The 22,929-nt window shown below is 37.2% G+C and overlaps 2 protein-coding genes across 2 annotated transcripts in view; both read left to right on the forward strand.

Annotated features, from left to right (window-relative positions):
* LOC111511015 (intermembrane lipid transfer protein Vps13) overlaps positions 1-22,929 on the forward strand; it is a 1,108,316-nt gene that overhangs the window by 897,209 nt on the left and 188,178 nt on the right.
* LOC141480409 (uncharacterized) lies at positions 7,301-15,075 on the forward strand. Its single transcript, XM_074170351.1, has 2 exons — positions 7,301-8,287; positions 13,316-15,075. Exons 1-2 carry the CDS (start codon positions 8,262-8,264, stop codon positions 14,199-14,201), a joined length of 912 nt encoding a protein of 303 aa, XP_074026452.1. The 5' UTR covers positions 7,301-8,261; the 3' UTR covers positions 14,202-15,075.

Here is a 22,929-nt window from a genome sequence, read left to right on the forward strand (position 1 = left end):
CACTGTCACGTTGCCTTTATCAGATCTTGTAAGTATCAATTCTGGATGATTTTTTAAATTTTTTTTCGTTTTTTTAAATAGGAAATTAAGATATTTTTTATTATCATGAGGTTTCTGGAAAAAGTTAGTAACATTATTTGTTATTCTTGCTCTGAAAATATTTTTTCTGCTATCACAAAACTCAGTTATCAGGTTTTCAATATCTGAGAGTAAATTTGGTATATTCACCTCTTTGGTAGTTGATGGTGAGCTGAAATTGAAACCTAAGGCGAGAAAATGTTTATATCTTCTGATATAATGATATCTGATAAATTTTGTATCCAATTTTCTTCAGTTTTAATATCTGATTTTGAATTATATTTGAGTATACTAAGTTTATCGATATTTTTCTTTTATATGTCATTGAAAATTTTATTAGCCGAATTAATCAGATTCGTATTTGACAATTTGTTTTTTTTTAATTCTAGCCAAATATTAAAGGGAATTGATTCTGTTTCAAATTTCGTTTGTTTATCCGAAAGTTTGTCTAAATTTTTCAAATCATTATGTGTGACTTTAATTTCAAGATTCAATATTTAATGGGCGATCTTTTTGAAAACATACTTCCTAAACTGAGTTTTGAAATTTCTTTTTCAAAGAAATACGTTGACGATGTCATTTGTGCAATACCTTACAATACAAATCTCATGAAATTCTTGATAATTAATAAGTCTTCTGATTGTATGAATAAGAAAACTGACATTGATAATCTCAGCTGTATATGTATACAGTAACTTACTGAAACTACACCAAAAAACATAATGATAATAATGAAAACTGTATCAATCAACTCGAAGACAACACACAACCAAAAACCGGTGAGTTTCATATATTTAAAACGTTCATTGAGAGTATAAATCAATTGATGCTTATTTGTCCAGTGAACATCAATAGATATCAGAATCTTTCTTTATTGGGAAAAGGAAGAGCGAACCGTGCTAAACAGGTTTTACGGGTGGAAAGAACCATCTTTACTGAATTGATATTTATGATTATACATTCAACTTAGAGTATTTATCAATTTTATGGGGATAATTCATTTTCCAAATTGATGAGTTCATAAAAACTATCTTAGCTTACATTATTACTATACACTCATTTAAGCTACTGACGTTATAATTCATGTATTTCATTAATTGAATCCACTGTTCAAATGAAATTGATTCATGAAAAGCAGTAACGTGGATTTCATTGACATCACAAATATAATTATGCTTTTTTCAAGTAATGTGTTTTTGTATTTAATTAATTTATTTTACTATTCATATGAATAGATTCATGAAAAACAGTAACGTATCTTTCATCGGTACTATGAACTGATTTATGCTATCCATATCATTTTACCAATTAGGTAAGTTATGTTTTACTGAATTTTTTTTTCATACCAACTAAATACACAACGTACCAAGTAGAGAACTTCAAAATCACAATAAACAAGTTGCCTATATTTAGAAAGTATTATTAATTTATTATTTATTTTCAACAATCTTTAAATGAACAGTCTTTGAATGAATGAATCCGTAATTTTTTCAACACAAAATAAACGGCAATTTTGATGTTTTGTAATCAAAAATTTTCAAGTTATGCTATATATACTACAGCTCCTCTATGCACATATCTAATCTTGTAGGTTTGAGTATCATGTTTTTGTTAATACATTTTTATGAACTCCATGAATATTTGTTCATTTAAAGAATATTTCTCATGAATTTGATACATGGTCGACATAAAAAAGATTCATTATATATCAAATGTTGATTTTTTACAATCATTGTCAGTAATAAACATGACGATGGTCTAGAATATTTCGACAATTTGAAAATAAGATCTTTCAACCTTCCCCAGAGGTAAGAGTCCATAGGCGTTAGGTTCGGACGCAATCAGTCGCATCTAATGCTAGTAATAATATGAATAATACAAACAATAGTCGAGATTTATGGTGTTTGTGTCTTCATATTGAAGAGTGAATTTTTGAATTTGTATGATAATTTAAATCCTATCCAAGCTCGCTTGTTATTTTGAAAGAGAGTTATTTCGAGCTTACATATATTTTGAAGGAATACTGTTTAAAGAAAATCATCTTGATAATTTTTGAATGCGGAAACTAAAGTATATTATTCCAAGTGAATACACTTTCTTGTATCAGAAAAGTTAATTATTTTGCAGTACATTTAAATGCCGATTGAAATCTGATAAATTATTTGAGGGAATATCATTGAACTCTAAAGTGAATTATTTCTTATATTTTATTTGAATTGTGTTATGTTTAGAGTGAATATCCTATTATCAATGCCGCTTCAAGTGATGAAGCCATTTGATAGGAGCGTCCTATATGTAGTGTTCATTCAAAGAGAGTCACTTCATTTGTTCTGAGAATAATCTTATAATTTGTTTCGTAGTCATTTCACACGATTCAGCTCTTCGAAATATTCAAAGTCCACCACTGTAGTAGCTAATGCAAAACAAATCTGACTGCTAAAATACCCTACTTATAACCATCTGAAGATTTCTGAAGAATTCTGAAGACTTCTGTAGAACTCTGAATACTTCTGAAAAAATATGAAGGCTTACATGTAGTGAAACAAAACCTTTTTTGAAGGGTAGGAAATTGTATAGTTATTTATAGGACATTCTTGAGTATTTTTCAAAATGGAAGGTTGTGAATCACGAATCATGATGAAATTCATTGAATTAAAAAAAAGGATTTAGTTTTTATTTATTTTCGATACAGAAATACTCAACGATGGCCTATAAATAAATTCAAGTGCTTACCCTTCAAAAAATTATTTGTTCTAACCCTTCCAACTATCTCCGCAATTCTCTTCAAATTCATCAAAAGTAAAATCTGGAGCTACATGATTGGGATATATGTGATGGAGATTGAGTTCTTGTATGAATAAAAAATCATATTACAATTGCCACGTATCAATTTTTTTAATATTTGACTGTATGTTTGACCTAAATATATAATATTGGTATCTTCAGGCCTATACATTCTGCAAATTCAAGTTACCAGCATGCGTGAGCTGAAACTGCAAACACGTCCAAGCCATATGCCATATGTCGAAGTTATGTGCCATGTGACCCAAGGTTATCGAATCTTTGTGGCTTTCGAAGTCAAATCATAGGCGGATAGTTAAAAGGATTATTTTATAGTAATGATGTAACTTAAGATCATGTGACGTCACATGCATTTCAAGGCTAAGTCATAGGCGGAAAGTAGGAAAGGGGTTTCATGGTCAAGACAGTGTAGTGGCAATATTCAAGAGTATGTGTGAAAGCACGACCTAAGGAAAGAATTGCATACACGAAATAACCTATTTGAAAAAATGAATCATTCAACCTTGAGTATACCATGAGCATTTGTAAAGTCGAGTAAAGTCTCCACAGCCGCCGCTATCGACAATTTCTACAACTACGAAATATGAGTGCTTCGAATCGAGTACACCACGCTTATATTTTCGGCTTCAAACTTCCAAGTTTTCAACTCGCAACACTATCTGAACACACTCTCAACACCTTACATTCAAGTCATTCATGAGTTCTAGACAAATGGATTCCATCCTTATAACATCACAATGGTATTGAAACAACTCTCAATGGGTCGCCCGGTGCACACATTCTATACTTGAAAAAACCTTGTTGTTGTTATGATTTTGGAAAATATTGAAGGGTATATATGTGAACGCGTGACCTAAGAAAGGATTGCATACATAGATTAACCTATAAGAAAAAACACTCGAACTTGGGTACATAGATATTCCATGTACCATCAACCACGATCCAAATCATTCATGTACATACGAGTGAAACTGCTCGACAACTGGTACAACTATGAAAAGCATGAGTGTCCCGAATTGAGTACATCACACACCTCGCTGAAAAAGTGTCGAAAGCAACACTGCGATACATACTGTCAAAGATAAAGTCGTTCGCCAAAGTCGAACTCAATTTTCAAGGCCGCAGCTAAAGATCACGTGATGTCATAAAAGTTATTTCAAGGTAACATACTGATCACGGTCGCGTGACTTCATTCAAGGTCAAGGTAGAATGGTAGGGCGGGGTTTGGAGGTGGGGTTGGTGTTGGGTGGGGTGGGTATTTCGAGGGTGAGGAGATTAGTTTTTTCGGGGGTTTGGGGTTTTCACGGGGTTGGGGGTTGATTTGGGGGGGGGTCAAGGTCGTTACTCAAGGTAATGTGACGTCATTCAAGGTCGAGGTCATGTGACGTCATTCAAGGTAAAGGCCATGTGACGTCATTCATATTCGACGTCATTCAAGGACAAGTGTAGGGAGGAGGTTTAGGTACAGGTTAAGTCATCTACTGATTACGCTTCCAGACCTTTTGGTTCATTTGAAACGTAACATCCTGATGGCGTTAACTATATCGGTGACGTACGGTGTCACAGGCCTTCCGTAGTCGAATGGATATATCACTACACATTTAACTTGTCGCTTCCGGGCGAATCTCAGTATCAGTTAGTAGACCAGTCTGCTGCTTGGTTTTAGGTTGGGCATATTCCCCACAAAGTTTAATTTCACCACCAACCATGCAAAATCTTGCGTGACTTTCGTCACCCCATTTCTTGCAGTGCTGATGGCACAGCCCACTTGGGGAAGACGTTGTCCCATTGTCGGTGGTCCTTGGATACGTATGAGGGTAAAATCGTTTTTATCACTCGATGACACCGCTCTACTGAATTTTGATCGTGGCAGGGGTCTTATGAGATTCATATTGAGAATCTGTCAAGGTCGGGTGATAGAAGGCGCAAAAAGACTTCTGCTCAGGCTTAGTCCTGAAACAAACCTCGCATCGTCTGATGTACCAGCATATTCTGCCTCATTTTTGGCCAGTAATATTTTGATTTGATTCCCAAAAAAGTTTCTAATATTCCAAGGTGTCCGCACGTTGGAAGATCATCCGCAGGTTCGGATAACGGAAAAGTTTTTCATTGAAGTAATGACCGTTAGGATTCTTGAGTCCTTCGACGAATTTCCTTCCAGAAACGATATTCGTAGTCATATGGGCGTGTCATCCTTCAATTGGCACACCAACTCATCCCAGATCCGTGACTGAGTTTTTCGATACCATCTTAGAGCCTCATCTTGGAAGAATTCTGAAGCAGAACGAAGCAACCCTTTCTTGGTGATACCTCGGGAAACATGCAGCTCTTCTACACGCTCCAAGAAATCAGTTACACTCGTTCGACCGTTATACTTCAATTCCATCTCGATCTTGGGTCCTATGTATTGTACATCATTAGACTCATATATGTAGAGTCTTATGACATTGCACCAGCTGCTGCCAATTTCGAAATATTATCCTATTCCTTTGATTGTGGTTGTTTCACAGAATTATCTTCGATCGTTTGGTATGGCTGGAAGTATTTGTCTCTCAAAATCAACTCAAAATAGTTCAAATTGCTATGGGTAGTATATCAACATCTTGTATATCGTCAGGGATCGCATCATTCACCCCTGAATGAAGGACACAACCTCACTAATCTATTTTGCACATCAAGCCATTTCAGTGAGACTTGCGATTTTCCCATAAACTTCCTGACGCGAAAATCGATCAATCTTGCTGACAAATGTAAGAGTCTGGAACGTAACCGACGGAATTCATTTTTACGATTCCTATAATCGATCATGAGAAAATCCTTCGCCAGATCATTCAATTTTGTAGTAAGAATTTTTGGTTCTACCTTTGGCTCAAAGAGAAATCCTGAATGTTTCATTCCGGCATGTTTTTCCACTTTATAGGCTTCGCGTAGCATAGCCCGTTATTCTGCAACAGTAATACACATCGGTACCCCCTAACGTAAAGTTCGTAAGTCAGCTCATCACCTAAAAGTCTATTTGGATTGATACTCATAGTGTCGTTTGGATTTACACAATCTGACAAAATAAATTAATTTTCGAAATATTCGAAAACACTAGCGCAGTTACCACTGATGATAATATTGAAAAAGGAACCCACAAAATACATAATCACCCTGTTTATATTGAAAAGAAATTGTATCACCGAAACCTCATTTTACGATCACCTTGTATATTATGAAAGATATTTACCACCAATATTTTTTTCACCTTGTATATATTCAATAAAAAATCATGTCAACGAAATCGTACTATAGTACAATTCCATAACAGTATGCACTAAATTTTCAGAAATATTATTGCATTAAAACGAAAACATTGTTGTCAAGGTTGTGTTTCTATATATTTTATCATCATTTTTCATCATCTGTTCAGTATAATTTCCGTACGCCACTGCAAGAGACAGATTAAGGCAAAAACGTCAGTCATTTCTGAGAATTCAATGCCTACTATTTTGGAATTATAGTATATATAAAACTTTGTTCATGATTTCTTGTTAATGCTTTTTGAGAAAACATCTGAAAAGTAAGTTTCACCTGTATACGAATAAACGGAATAAAAGAGGTCACCGAATTTAAATATATTTAATTATCCACCTGATACCCAATTGAATCAAAGCTAATAAATTTGGTCCACATATTTTTTTCCGTAAATTGGGAAAAATTACCTACCATGTATGGATAATCAAAAATCATTAATTTTCGACATGTTAAAAATCAAACTGTAACATTGGGTTCTCTGTGTAAGTGTTCATTGATATTATTCCTCCTACAATGGATGTTTCTGTTAAACCAACCATTGTTGGTAAACTTTGATTTGTCTATCCATATTATTTTTTTACAATCATTTCCAACAGGGATTATAGGGGTAATACATTTTTTCGATACCATTTTCATAGTAGTATTTGTTTTTAGCCTCAAAATAGGTTTCAGTTTCGATGATTACCTCTTCATCGGCGCTAAATTTTTTACCAACTAGCATTCTTTTTGAGGTCTGAGGAGAAGAATTAGATCTAAAGAATACGTTGGATGCGAAAGAAATTAGAAGTCCAATTCATACAATTTTCCCTTCGTCCTTCAAACACTCCAATAACACTCTGTAATAGTCGCTATTAATGGTTCTTCCCTTTTCAATATGATCGATAAATATTACACCATGCGCATCCCAAAATACTGATACCTTTAGAGCAGTGGTTTTTAACCTTATGGTCATGCGGGACAATTTGACAAAATTTCTGTCAAGTCATGGACCACCAAGTTGGTTAATTAGTTTATAGTTAATATAAAGTACCTTACGATAACTACGAATATATACAGTACAGTAAATAAATGGAATGGTTGTTCTATTCATCTATAAATAAAATACGCATATTATTTAATGCCCTTTGATCTTTAGGTAAAATCTGTAACTGTAACAAAAATTGCTTTATGAATTAATGCAATTTTTGTGATTGCATACTCTTTACTAAATTCTGAATCCGTGGTTCAGTGTTACTTAAACTTAAACGCATATCAGCAGTGGCATCTGTAATGTTTGTGGGAAGATGTAAATAACGTTGAGTCCAGATTGATTCGTTTATTGCACAATACTTGACATTCAACAGCTTACGCCGGTTACATATACGAACGATACCGTAACAACTTCACACTCTCTATACATATTGTACCTTGTCGTCATTCCTCAAGGGCCACGCGTCTCATACTGTCCTTATCGTAACCTTCCCTTCGGCTATGTGCCGCGCATACATATTTGACTATTGTCGGGAGGTTCGAATTGTGAACGTTAATACATTACACCCCTCCCTTGCTTGAATAATAAACATATCCCAACAATCTAACAATTGAATTTACTCAGCGCCCTCCTAGGTCTACTAGATTTTCTTATTTCTACGTGGGGGTTACAAGTTTCTACTGAAGTGAATTCAGGCGCGAGTTACAGTTCGATAACCCCTTACATCAGCAGGATATTGTTCGATGACCCGAAGACGACATCAATTATTTTGCTGATATCTGCAAAGTCGGCAATAATTTATATATAAATAGGTGCAATTGATTTGTAATAGCCAGTACTTATATTTCATAGTTATTAGTTGTTACTCTGTTCAAATAAAGTTTTTAAAAACCCTTTTGTGTGAATGAGAAATATAATTGGCGCAGTCAGTAGGATAGTGGAAGAGTCCTTAGAAGATCCTCGTCGTTCTTAAACGTTTATCCACTATTCTCCCGAACCAAGTTCCACCGAGAAGCAAGTACTCCAGGAAGAATTCCGGCCGTAGACAAGAATACCTCTTCACTATCGTCCGTCAAGGAATATCTACATAGAAATAAGTTTTTGGTGACAGAATATGCAACGAGCCATCATCGTCATCCTGTAAGCACAAATGAACTCAACTTCGTCAATTGCAAATACTATTTTACGTCCCCCTACCTTAGTTTTACCAAATTTACCTTCAAGTACCAATTCTCGCCCATCCATTATTCCTCAAACAATTGACCAACCTTTAAATCCCATCAACATGGCAAAACAATTCGATCTGAATAATTTTTGGATTGTACCCGAATACGATGGAAGCCCAAATGAATTATACCAGTTCATCAACGTATCAACAATGATTCTGAACGAATATTGGAATACTGAAGACCCCGGTTGTTTTCAGAACTATATATTGATACAAGGACTACTCAACAAGCTACGAGGCAGAGTCAAAGACGTCATCTCAGTTTATGGTTGTAGTGACTGGAACAGCATCAAAGGAACTCTAATCCAAAACTTCGCCGACCAACGGAATGAAAATTCCTTAACAAGAGATTTGGTAAACCTGCGACAAGACCAGAACGAAACACCACAACGTTTCTACGAAAAAGTCATGGGACTTTTAAACACAATATCAAACTATATCGAATTACACACCGCCGATGATACGATAAAGATCAGCAAGAAAAGCTTTTTCCAACAACAAGCTCTAACAACATTCCTAGCCGGACTACGAGAGCCCATGAGATCCACCATAAGAGCAATGAAACCAATAGACTTGGCAACAGCAATGCAGTACATCCAAGAAGAAAACAATATCCGTTATCTACAAAGAACGTTTGGACCCCCACAAGTCCCCAAGAAACCACTCCAGACCCAGCAAAAAACTGCAAATCACCAATATGCCCAACAATCAATACCACAGCGGATGTACCAACCCATGCAACACTTTCAACGACCCGGACAACAACAACCTCATCAGGCAATGGGACTCCAACCACAATTTCAACAACCGACCTTCAGACCACATTGGCAACCAAATACTCAACAGAGACAGATGTGGCCTTCAGTCCAACCACCACGTTTTGGACAGAATCAACCAAACAGGCAGAACGGACAAGAACCAACACCAATGAGCATCAGTACCAGAAATACTTATGGAGCACCAACGAGGAGCATGAGAACCCAACCTCAGGCAAGACCAAATTTCAATCCAGCTCCCATGTTCAACATTGAGCAATATGACGAAGACTTTGGATATGAAGCAAACCCCTATTACATTGAAGAAACCTGCTCCTATCCCAATCAAGAACCAACTGAAGAATTCCAGGTTCAAGAAGACCAACAGGAACCAGATGTAAATTTTCCATTGGACAAAACCAAGAAATGTAGTGGAACTGCATAAATTCGACGATAAGAGAGAACTTTCTTATATAACCATTGCAAATCCTCCCCTCAAACTCCTCATTGACACCGGATCAACAAAATTCTTTCTCAATCCTGAATTAGCTTTCCAATATTACAAGGATTGCATCAAAAAAGATCCCTTCGTCGTCACTTCCATTTTCCAAAACTATTCTCAAGATTACAGTGCAGAAATTCCCATATTTCCTGAGTTTAACTCAAACGGCATTCTGAAATTCTACCTCTTCAAATTCCACAAAACTTTTGATGGCCTCATTGGACTCGACAACCTGAAATTTCTCAAAGCTGAACTGAATTTTCCTGAATCCTCCCTTTTAACCGAATACTCCTCTCTCCCAATCCAGTACTACGAAACCAATAAGACCCAGTTCTACTCTATTCAATTGGAGCCAGACAGCGTGACCCAAGTACGACTACCGGTGAAGGAGAAGAATGGAACTATCATGATATCAAGACAGAAACTGCAAGGCGCTTACATCCGTGAAGCTCTCACTGATGCCCGTGATCATCTAGCCTGGACGGAAATTGTCAACTTCAGTCCAGATAAACTCCAAATCGTTCTAGCCGAACCAGTACGCAGCAGCCCAATAAATCTTCAAGAGCATCATATCTATTCTGCTGACATAATTCCATCAGGAAACAGAGGCCCAATCAACAACATGGATGATTTAATCAGAACAGACCACCTGAATCCAGAAGAGGAGATGCATATCAGAAAATTATGCGGAAGATATGCTGATATTTTTCACCATCCAGATTCCTCACTCACATTCACCAATCAGGTCAAACACCATATAAAAACCAGAGACGAAATCCCAGTCTACACAAAATCATACCGATATCCGTATGTACACAAGGAAGAAGTCAAGAATTAAATAACTTCGTTATTGGACCAAGGAATCATCAGACCTAGCCAATCTCCCTGGTCCTCACCAATTTGGGTCGTTCCAAAAAAACTGGACGCCTATGGAAAAGCAAAATAGCGTATCGTTATGGATTTCCGCAAAGTCAACGAGAAGACAATCGACGACCGCTACCCTATTCCGAACATTTCTGACATCTTCGACAAACTGGGAAGGTGTCAATATTTCACTACCCTGGATTTGGCAAGCGGATTTCACCAAATAGAGATGGCAGAGGAGGACATCCCTAAGACCGCATTCAACTTCAAAAACGGACACTACGAGTACCTGCGTATGCCGTTTGGACTGAAAAATGCTCCAGCGACCTTTCAAAGGGTTATGGGCAATGTCCTAAAGGGTCTACAAGGGACTATCTGCTTGGTTTATATGGATGACATAATCATCTTCTCTACATCTCTGCAGGAGCATATGGTCAACCTCACAAAAGTTTTCCAACGTCTACGAGAAACTGGTTTCAAAATACAAGTAGACAAGTGCGAATTCCTGAAAAAAGAAGTCAGCTTTCTAGGACACATCGTCACTCCAAATGGGATAAAACCAAACCCAGCAAAAGTCAAAGCAATCATGGACTATCCTGTACCTCGAACTGTCAAAGAGATCAGAGGATTCCTAGGACTCCTAGGGTACTACAGGAAGTTCATCAAGGACTTCGCCAAGACTACCGAACCGTTAACCTCCTGTCTCAAGAAAGATGCCCATATAGAGCATACGCCAGAATTCCTAAAATGTGTTCAAACTTGTAAAAACCTGCTTACCAATGAACCACTACTTCAGTATCCGGACTTCACAAAGCTCTTTAATCTGACCACAGATGCCAGCAATTTCGCCATAGGAGCCGTTCTGTCCCAAGGACCCATAGGAAAAGACAAGCCAATAGCTTATGCATCCAGGACCCTGAACGAAACTGAAATGAAGTACTCTACCATCGAAAAGGAAATGCTAGCAATAGTTTGGGCCACCAAATATTTCCGACCGTATCTTTTCGGCAGAAAATTCAAAATTCTGTCAGATCACCGTCCCCTCCAGTGGCTCTTTTCCTTGAAGGATCCAAATTCAAAACTGGTCCGATGGCGCCTGAAGCTAGAAGAGTATGACTACGAAGTGGTCTACAAAAAAGGCACAAGCAATACCAACGCCGATGCGCTCTCTAGAATGGAGATACATACAAAGGAGCTCCATGAAGCAAACTACGACGACGACAAGGCATCTCTATTCAACCATCCTCCATCAGAAGTTCCTGAGTCTGCAGATGACATCATCAACGATCTGTTTAAAGATTGCTTTCATCAACATTTTCCTGAAGATAGGGACCCCATACCGCAAGAACAAGAAATTCAGAATGAACCCCCAACCGAAGGAGACAAGGAATGCGTGAACCTGAACCCGGAAGTTACCCCAGACGAAGATACTAGTGGCATCACCAACCATACAGCCAGAGAAAGTCCAATATTAGAAATACCAATATCAGAGAAACCTCTCAATGTCTTCAATAACCAAGTCATCTTCAAACGAGTAAGCTATAACCCAGCAAGAACGGTGATAGAAGAAATATTCCCGAATAAAAGAAGATACCATGCTCAGTTGGGAAACGACAATATGGACGAAAATGTGTTTAACTTTTTCAAAGAATATATCAGCCCGGGAAAGAAATACGCTTGGATGTTCGAAGATGAAGAACTCTACCCCAGCATGTGCAGAATCTTGAGAGACATTCAAGAATTCCTCTTTCGATCTCATAAAATGCAACCGCCTTCTGGAAGATGTCAGTTGCTCAGCTAGACAAAAAGAAATAATCAAGCAGTATCATGAAGGAAAAACAAACCATAGAGGAATCACCGAAACGGAAACTCGGATCAAAAGATTGTATTATTGGCCCAATATAAAAAAGGATATCGAAGAAGCTATCAACTTATGCGAAACTTGTCAAATCAACAAGTATGATCGAAGACCAGAGAAGCCAAAGTTCATGCTGACACCCACCCCAACGAAGCCTCTTGAAATAATACACATGGATACCTTTCAGGCTAGTGGACAAAAATTCCTGACGATTGTGGATGCATTTTCAAAATATGGCCAGGCGTATCCAATAGAGGGATGTAACGCTATCAACACTCTCAATGCTCTCTTAGTATGCATCAACCATCATGGAATACCACACATGATCGTCACTGATAATGGAACGGAATTCAAAAATGGACTGATCCAAGAATTTGTTGACACACATTAAGTCAACATTCACTATACCACTCCAGAAAACCCTCAGTCAAACGGGATAGTCGAAAGATTCCATTCCACATTGATCGAGCACTTGAGAATATTGAGAGATAAGCATAAGAAAAGAGATATCAAAGAACAGATGCTCTATGCCATCCTAGGATACAACTACTCTATCCATTCAGCAACAAGATAGAAACCTATGGATATTCTGAACGGACATCTCAATAGTCAAGACCCATTCGATATCGACATAAGACGAGCCTTGATTAACAACTACGTCCAACAACACAGGGAAAAAACGAAGGAAATATATAGGAAAATCAACGAAGATTTACAGAAACAGAAAACAAATATCATAGAGAAGAGAAACAAGAAAAGAGAAACTCCTATTACCTACAAACCCTGCACCAAGGTGTACACAAGAAAAACAGTGAAAAGAAACAAACTGCTACCACCCTTCTTCCCAAAATCCATCCATAAAGACCAAACAGTAACTGTCGAGACAGAAAATGCAAACGTCCATAAGAAAAATATAAGACATTTGCCTAATAAGATAACTAAATTCTTCGTCCCTTTACAGCCTTCATCTGACGAGAGGACAGGAGATCGAAATCCAGAACCTCAAGACAAATCCAGGACTACTTTCCCTCAAGATGGGACAAGCAAAGATCAAGACTAGTACCCACGACTTCATCCACTACTACGATCTTCAACCCATCCACGAAGAGATATTCGCTATAGAATCCCAATATGATGCCGTCTCCACAGCAATTCGTAACGAACTAAGTGACCCTTATTTCTTCAACTTGCAAAATTTTGATGAAAGACTGAAGTACCAACTGAAAACTGCCAAGGAAAAGCTACAGACTCTTTATCCTCTCAGTAGACCCAAAAGAGGACTCATAGATGGCTTAGGAAGTGTGATCAAAGCAATTTCTGGAAACTTGGACGAAGAAGATGCAAGGAAATATGGGAATGCTATTGCTTCCCTAGAAAACAACCAAAGGAACATAATAAGTCATGTGAACCAACACATCAGTTTAAACACAAGAATAATGGAAAGCTACAATGAAACCATCTCTCTATTAACACATAATCAAGATACCATCTCAATAGAAGTCAAGAGAATTGAAACCGATCTCAATAGACTCGTTTTTGACTTCAATCACTATCTGGAAACCAGAAACGTATTGGATCAAATCAACCTGATACTTCAAGTTATTTTACAAACACTGAATGACTTAGAAATGGCAGTATTCCTGGCAAGGATCAATACAGTCCATAACAGCGTCCTCAAAAGCGAAAATTTGAGTTGGATCGTAGGGACACTGCTCACCTACCACTCAGAAAACCAGTTACTCTATAACCAGGAGGACGACATCCATAAATACTACGACGTCATCAAAATAGACGCCTACCACACGGATCATAAAATCGTATTCATCCCTACCTCTACCAATACCTAAATTCACCTTGTGAACGAATTGGCCTGGATTACCTTTGCGAAGAAAATTTCCTCCAAGATACTGGCAGATCCCCTGACTGTGTTACCCAGATGTTGGAAATAACAGATGAAGAAGCAAGATGTGAACACGTTCCAGTTTCGATGAACGCAACACTGATTCTGGAAATGTCAGAAGCCCATTACATAGGAATATTTCCATAGGCCACGAAGATATCTACACATTGTTCCAGTACGAAAGTTATGGTTCTGGAAGGAGTGCATCTGATAAAACTTCCACCAGGTTGTGAATTCAAAACCAACAACGAAGCCTTCATAAACTCCAAAAGTGTCATATTAGACGAACCCCTCACTTTACCAAATATCAAGACAGCTCACATCAATTCCTCGCTGAAATTCAAACCATTGAAATTAGATAAGATTCCCCTGGATAAACTACAACATCTGACCCTAGAAGAAGAGAGGTTACAACTCATCCCAGAAGAAACCAGACAATCTGATAATAGCCATTTCTGGATGACTCCCATTTACATTTCAATCACCATCTTCATTCTATACGTAATTTACAGATTGAAAAGGCAAACGAAGAAAGAACCATCCAATGATGATCCACCAGTTCCCGAACACGAAGCATCATCTTCAGTCTTGTTCGTCCCTTACAAGACTTCCCCAGGGGATGGAGAAGTTACCGTTCGATAACCACTTACATCAGCAGGATATTGTTCGATGACCCGAAGACGACATCAATTATTTTGCTGATATCTGCAAAGTCGGCAATAATTTATATATAAATAGATGCAATTGATTTGTAATAGCCAGTACTTATATTTCATAGTTATTAGTTGTTACTTTGTTCAAATAAAAAGTTTTTAAAAACCCTTTTGTGTGAACGAGAAATATAATTCGCGTTACCAGGGTTGTTGCGGTAATGGACAGCAAAGTGCTGGTTCAGAAAATAGTAAACTTGACTTTATTTTAAACTCAAAAAAATAAATTAAGTTAAAAATCGGGAAAGACTTCCACCTACCTGATGAAACCGTTCGGAGCGTCTTCGTCAGTTTCTGGAAGGCTTTCAAACTTGCAAAACGTAGATAATAAGCGTGTATTATAATAAGCGGGTATTCACGAACGAAAAACAACTTCGTCCCTTTGAGGTGGTCAATTCAAGACTAACTTTTCTGCTCCATCTCGCGCATGTGTAGAATCGTGGAAGTCATTTCATCAGCGCGAAATATTTGAATACAAAAACAATTGAAAAATAAAAAAAAAAAGAAATTTGCTTCGACCATAATATTATCAAGGTTTTAACATTTAAGGACATACACAATAAAGAGAACTGTAACATTCTCCCCACTTTTGTTGAATTATATTCAACAAACTAAGCAGTGGTAAGAAGACACAACTTGTTAACAGGTCTCCTATAAATACCACTATTGGTTTTGACTGTCGCTACTCGAGATACTCCATCCAAGCCAGGATACAGATTTAAAACTCTAGCGGTACGCCACTGTAAGGGCGGCATATCATCTTGCTTTACTAAAACTAAATCACCCACCCTCAATGGAGAATCAGGAGAAGTCCATTATTTTTTGTTGTAGAGTAGGTACTTAAATATTCCTGGTGCCATCTGGCCCAGAAATCAGCATGCATTCTCTGCAACAATTGCCATCGAGATAGACAATTTAATTTCAAATGTTTCAAATCATAATCTGGAAGACAAGTTAGGGGTTCTTTCGTTAAGAAATGCCCCGGAGTTAAAACCGATAGATCGTTGGGGTCCGTACTTAGCGGGTAAAGTGGTCGAGAGTTCAATAACGCTTCAATTTGAATTACTAATGTATGTAACTCTTCAAAGGTGAGGATTTGAGAACCAATTACTCTCGCAAGATGAGTTTTAAAAGACTTAACTCCTGCTTCAACTCAGCCCGAAAAATGACTACCAGTTGGAGGATGAAAAGACCAGATAATTTTCTCACTTTCAGTAACGTTTTTCATTATTTCCAAAATATATTTATTTGCTCCAACGAAATTCCGTCCGCAATCGCTAAATACATGAGAACAACGTCCACGTCTCGCCATGAATCGGCGCAAACCCGCCAAAAAAGCTTCCGTTGTCATATCCGATATCATTTCTAAATGTACAGCTTTCGTAGCAAAGCAAATGAAAACACAAATATAATATTTGAATGTTTGTTTGAAGGTGATTGACAATGTTTCGTGATGAATTTCACTAGTTCGGACTTCCATTGTCTACTATATAAAATGATTTTACTTGTTTCAGGGATTTCATTTTATATAGTAGACAATGGAAGTCCGAACTAGGGAAATAATATTTGAATGTTCTAGCTCCGCGGATTCTGACTAATGTAATATTGAACGGGCCACAAAAATCGACAGCGATAACCGAAAACGGTTTCACTTGTGACACTCGAGTTGCGGGAAGATCCCCCATAGGGGGTTGTAAACATCTAGGTTTAAGACGCCAACATTGAAAGCATTTACTCAAAACCTTCGAAATCGTGCGACGCGGTGACAAAATCCAAAAATTTTGTAATAGAAGAAAGTGTAAAGTTTGCAATCCAGGATGTAAATTCATTTTATGCGTATGTTCAATAATTAAATCAGTTAGTCTACTCGAACTTGGTAAAAGCAATGGGTGCTTTTTATCATAATTCAAAAGAGAGTTATTCAATCTGCCACCAACCCTTAAAGATCCGTGTTCATCAATGAACGCGCTGAGTTTTCTCATATATTTAGGCAGTGGTTTATTAGTTTTCAGTTGTGAAATTTTATTTGCAAATACTGATGATTGAGTGAAATTTACTAGAACAACAAGGACTTCCTGTAATTCGACTTCACTAAAACTATGTCCAACTACTTTCTTTAGCGGGTTTTTCAAATTGTAAATAAACCTTTTAGCATATGCTAAAATTCGTTTGATTTTATCTAATGAAGAAAATCTATTTAAAATTTCTTCCAAAAAATTTTCTTCAGTAAAAGCTATCAGAGTTGATTTACGTTCTTCCTGATCATCTATACATATTTTGAATGTTTGTAAAGGCCACTCAGATTCTGGCTTACATAACCATGGTGGACCAGTCCACCACAGCGGATGATCAACTAGGTCTTTAGGAAGCAAACTACGAGATGCACAGTCTGCGGGATTATCCTCGGAGGTCACATGACGCCAACAGTTAGGAGAAATATTTTCTTGAATCATAGAAATGCGGTTTGCTACAAAAGTTTTATATTCGTTAGGATCAGACTTCATCCAATGTAGAACGATTGATGAATCGGTCCAAGCGTAAACTTGGTCAAATTTAATTTTAGTTGAATAAGTTTCCAAAACGAAAGCAACTAATTTCGATAATAAATAAGCAGCGGATAGTTCAATTTTAGGTATTGACAGCGGTTTGGTTGGAGTGACTTTCGATTTTGCACTCAGAAGTGATACTGAAATGTTATCATTCTTAATAACTCTTACATATAAACAAGAGGCATATGCATTCTGTGAACCGTCACAAAATGCATGTAATTCACATCTCATAAAATTAACGAGCGCTGAATGAAAAGAGGTATAGCAATTAGCGATAAATTCGGTAACTGAGTTTTGAACTGTACCCAATTATCAACAATAGATTGGGGGGGTCGATCATCCCAATCTATACCTTGCATCCATAATTGTTTCATTATCAACTTAGCACACAAAGTTACCGGCGATAAAAAACCGAGAGGATCAAAAATTCTACCAATTTCTGATAGAATATTACGTTTATTTATCTTGGCCTCTACAGCATTAATAGTGTAAGAGAAAGTATCCAACGAAGGGGTCCATTTCAACCCTAAAACCTTTATCGTGGATTCCGTTTCTTTACCTAATAAATAACTCTCATTATATGAATAACCTTCAGGTAAGTTTTGTAGAAAAACTATATTATTACTTGACCACTTTTTCAAATGAAAACCACCTTTTCTGCACAATTCAATCAATTGTCTCTGAATTTCTAGTGCTTCATCTAAGGAGTTACAACCGCCAATAACGTCATCAACATAAATGCTATCAGATAATAAGATTCGGGACGCCAAAGGAAATCTCAAACTTTCGTCATTGGCTAACTGTGCCAAAGTGCGAAGAGCAAGCCAAGGACTGCTTACAACTCCGAAAGTAACAGTACATAGTCGATATTCTATTAAAGGTTCTTGGGGAGTGAATCTCCAAAATAATCTCTGAAAATCTCTATTAGCGGGATTAATCAAAATTCTAAGGTACATGCGACTGATGTCCGATGTAAAAGCAATGGCGTGTAAACGAAAATTCAAAAGTATGGCTAAAATATTTTTTTGTAATTTAGGCCCTTTCATTAATACATCGTTTAGAGAAAAATTATTTGAACACTTGGTGCTCGCATCAAAAACAACTCTGACCTTCGATGTAGAACTGTCTGGCTTGAATACACAAGTATGTGGAATATAAAATGAGGGAGAAGCATTTAATTCGGAATCTGGAATTTTTTCCATATTACCTGATTCGATATACTCTGAAAAAATTTTACTGTATTCAACACACAAGTCCGTTTCGCGATGTAAACGGTTTTCCAAACTAAAAAATCGTCTAAGAGCGATTTCCCGAGAATTTTCGAATTTTAAATTGGATGTTTCTTTGAAGGGAAGAGATACCGTACATCTACCAGTATCTGTGCGGATAGTAGTTTTCAAGAAAATGTCTTCACACATCTTGTCCTCTTCATAAATTATTGGCTTATTAGGAATCTCCTCTAATTCCCAAAACTTCTTTATTGCGTTTTCTAATCGAGCCATTTCGACAATATTCAAAAACGAATTTACATTTTTTTGTTGAACTTCACCCACTTTGCCAAATAAAATCCAACCAAATGATGTATTGAGAGCGGTAGGTAAATTTTCGTCACCTCTAATTCGTCCGTCCAAAAGAATTCTTTGAAAAACATCTGCACCTAACAGCAAATCGATTTGTGCGGGATTGAAAAAATGCGGATCAGCTAAATTTATATTTTCAATATAATTCCATGAAGAAGGATCTATCGAAAATGTAGGCATATTTGAGCTAATATTTTCCAAAACAATGAACTCTAGTGTTAAAGACGGTTGACTCGATGATAAAGGTTGAATAGTACAGTTGACAGCGCCTAGCGATGCTTTAGTGGTCATGTTTCCGATACCGAACACAGAAATTGACGACTTGAAAACTTTCGATCCCAAACGATTTACGCATTGCTTCGAAATAAAATTTGCCTGCGAGCCGCTATCGACCAGCGCTCGAACAACGTGTAAATTTCCTCGGAAATCCAAAATTCTCAATTTCACAGTAGCTAGTAAAACACTGTGCTGATCAAGGTTCGTGGTAAGAACTGCAGGGCCGGAGTCAGGATTTGAAATGTTCGAAGAACTTGCAATATTACGACTTGCAGATTCACTTAAATTATGTGATTCAATATTTGATAGCGGTTTCTCAAAATGTAGCGTGGAATGATGAAATGCTGATTGGCAATAGCGACAAGTGTTAGATGAAGAACATTTTTTCTTAGAATGTGTATGACTCAAACAATTTGTACACCATTTGTTCTGCTTCACAATATTATACCGTTCTTTGGGCGATTTATCTAAAAATGAGGAACATTTATGAAGAGCGTGTTCACTTTTACATAAAGGACAATATCTGTTTCCAGAAACTTGGGTGTTTGCTATGAACGAGGATGAATTTCTGGAACTAGAAGGTCTTTGATCGCGATTCGTGCGAAAATTTTTATGTTTAGAGCGGATAATAGCTAATGATGACGCTTTGTAAGCCTTACAGTGATTGGTCAAAAAATCTATCATATGAGAAAAAACGGGATTCGTTATTGATTTAACATTGAGCTCTAATTCATAGCGAGACTCAGTAAGAGGATCTAACCTTTTCTTGAGCATGTTACAAAGAATGAAATCCCAATGTTTTGTTGGATAGTTTAAAGCCTCAAGCGCTGCAACATTTTCTTCGAAAATATCAATCAACTTTCTTAGTTGAGTTGGACTTTCGACTGACATGTGAGGGCTAGATTCAATTTCTTGCCAATAAGCATTAGCTTCAATTCGCGGATTGGAGTTATTAATGCATTATAAGCAATCATATAGGTATTTTCCCTAAGCGGTGTACAGGCAATTACACTTCTCGATTCTCCCTCCAACACTGAATGTAAATAAGAAAATTTTTCAATGTTTGAAAGAGATGCATTATTGTGCACAAGTACATTATAAAGATCAATGAATGACGTGAAACTTTTGACATCTCCATTGAAAGTGGGCAACTTCATCTCAGGAAGTTTTGCTCTGGGTACGGTTGGAGTATTAGGAGTGTTATTATTAATGGAAATAGATTGTTTCGTTGAATCTTCGAATAAATCAGAATAAATAGCCTGTACAGTAAAAAGTTCCTTTTCAAACTCTGTACGGACTGTTTCTTCGTCTGCTAACATCTCACTAGTTACATCATCACTGGAGCTCAAACTACTAATAATATTCAACTGGTGTTTTCCGAAATTAACAACAATTTCTTCCAAAACTTTATATCGTTGGCGGAACTCTGAATGAATCTTGTAATCAGTGAGAGCCACATCAGCGACTCGTTTTAACTCTGACATTCGGTTGATTTCCGTGTTTCTAAGGTATTTTAATTTTTTAATTTTATCACTCATTTCTGTGTTTTGAAAACTTTCGAAATAATATGAAATACCTTTATATTAATATTCAAGAATAAAGTGAGCCCGGACCTGTCAACACTTTTTTGTTGTATCTAAGGAAGTCGACTCACCAAAAAAATGACAGCAATAAAAACGCTCTCGATTCAAAGGGAATAACGACGATGACCTTGAAATATCTTGAAATAAGATGATCGAAGCAACTTTTTAAGTAAAAAATTATAAGAAAACCAATAATCCGGCTCGAAGGACCAAAAATGTTGCGGTAATGGACAGCAAAGTGCTGGTTCAGAAAATAGTAAACTTGACTTTATTTTAAACTCAAAAAATAAATTAAGTTAAAAAACGGGAAAGACTTCCACCTACCTGATGAAACCGTTCGGAGCGTCTTCGTCAGTTTCTGGAAGGCTTTCAAACTTGCAAAACGTAGATAATAAGCGGGTATTATAATAAGCGGGTATTCACGAACGAAAAACAACTTCGTCCCTTTGCGGTGGTCAATTCAAGACTAACTTCTCTGCTCCATCTCGCGCATGTGTAGAATCGTGGAAGTCATTTCATCAGCGCGAAATATTTGAATACAAGAACAATTGAAAAATAAAAAAACAAAAGATATTTGCTTCAACCATAATATTATCAAGGTTTTAACATTTAAGGACATACACAATAAAGAGAACTGTAACAAGGGTGAACATTTGTAGTTTCCCTAACCTCATCGCTATTCAATCTAACAAATATTTCAAACATATTATTGGTGACATTTGACATATCTGTAAGACTATTACCTTCAGCACTGTGTGCCTCCCCATTGCTTACTTGAACTATTTTTGGGATATCTGTTGTGGAAATGTTTCGACCTACTCTACTGACCTCATCAATCCCCTGCAAGGCTTCTCGCTCCTCCGTTTCGCAATTCTGTCTCGCAATTCTGTCTCCTCCATCTCTTTCGAATTTGGTTTGTATGTCTTTTCCATACTTGTCCTGTTGGAAGCTTACATAGGTAAATCATTTTTCCTAACTTCTTTTGGATCGTCCCTTTAGCCCATTTGCTCACGGACTTTGTCTTGTAATCCTTAATTCACACTTCCTCTCCCTCTTCGAAAATTTTCAGTTTCTTCCTATCAGGAATATGTTTTACCTGCCTTCCATTGGTAACATTTGTCTCTTCTTGTGGTCTGTTGATTCTTTTTTGTAAAAGGTTCAACCTCGTTTTGACTGGGCGTCCAAACATCAGTTGTGCGGGTGATGTTCCTGTTGAACAATGATCTGTATTCCTGTAATTTATTAGAAAACGAGACATAAGTATTTGTAGCTGTACTCCTTCATTCGACGTATCTGCTAACGCCGTTTTAAGTTTATTTTTGAATGTTCGAACCATGTTTTTAGCAGCCCCGTTACTTGCTGGGTTGTATGGTTGAAGTCAGATGGTGAATTCCATTCCTTTGGAAAAATGTTTCCATGTCCTTCGATACAAATGATGGACCGTTGTCTGTCACTCCAGTGTCCGGTAGGTCAAACCTAGCGAATGTCTCTCTCAATTTCATCTCCGTGCCCTTACTTCTGATAGTCCTCATTTCGAATACTTCTGGCCACTTCGTATAAGCATCGATAGCAAGCAGAAAGTTCCTTTGTTGAATTGGACCTAAAAAATCCAAATGTATTCGCTCCCATGGCCTTTCTGCCAAGAGCCATGGTTATACTACTTCCTTTGGTGGATTCTCCTTATTTTCCTGGCACGGGTTACATGCTCTCACATGCTTCTCTACCTCCTGATCCAAACCGGCCCACCACATATATGATCTTGCCAAGCTTTTCGTTTTCACTATGCCTAAATGGCTAGTATGCAGCTCTTCTAGCATACGTCTTCTTAGAATTTTCGGAATCACTATCCGATGTCCCCATAAAATACATCCCTGTTCCACCATCAGTTCGTCTCTTCTTCTAAGATAAGGTTTCACACACTCGGGCCACTTTTGCGGCCAACCCTCTTCTATGAACTTCTTCACCATCCTAAGTTCT

Source organism: Leptinotarsa decemlineata, unplaced genomic scaffold, assembly GCF_025532065.1.
Source record: "Leptinotarsa decemlineata unplaced genomic scaffold, Ldec_3_MD MMD2_P_RNA_scaffold_8, whole genome shotgun sequence".
Classification (NCBI taxonomy): Eukaryota; Metazoa; Arthropoda; class Insecta; order Coleoptera; family Chrysomelidae; genus Leptinotarsa; species Leptinotarsa decemlineata.

Excerpts from the sequence above, each read along its gene's own strand:
- LOC141480409 (XM_074170351.1), top strand. The coding sequence starts at position 8,262 with ATGCAACGAGCCATCATCGTCATCCT. Across the intron at positions 8,288-13,315 it reads CGAGCCATCATCGTCATCCT|CCTTCATCTGACGAGAGGAC; the intron begins GTAAGCACAAAT and ends GTCCCTTTACAG.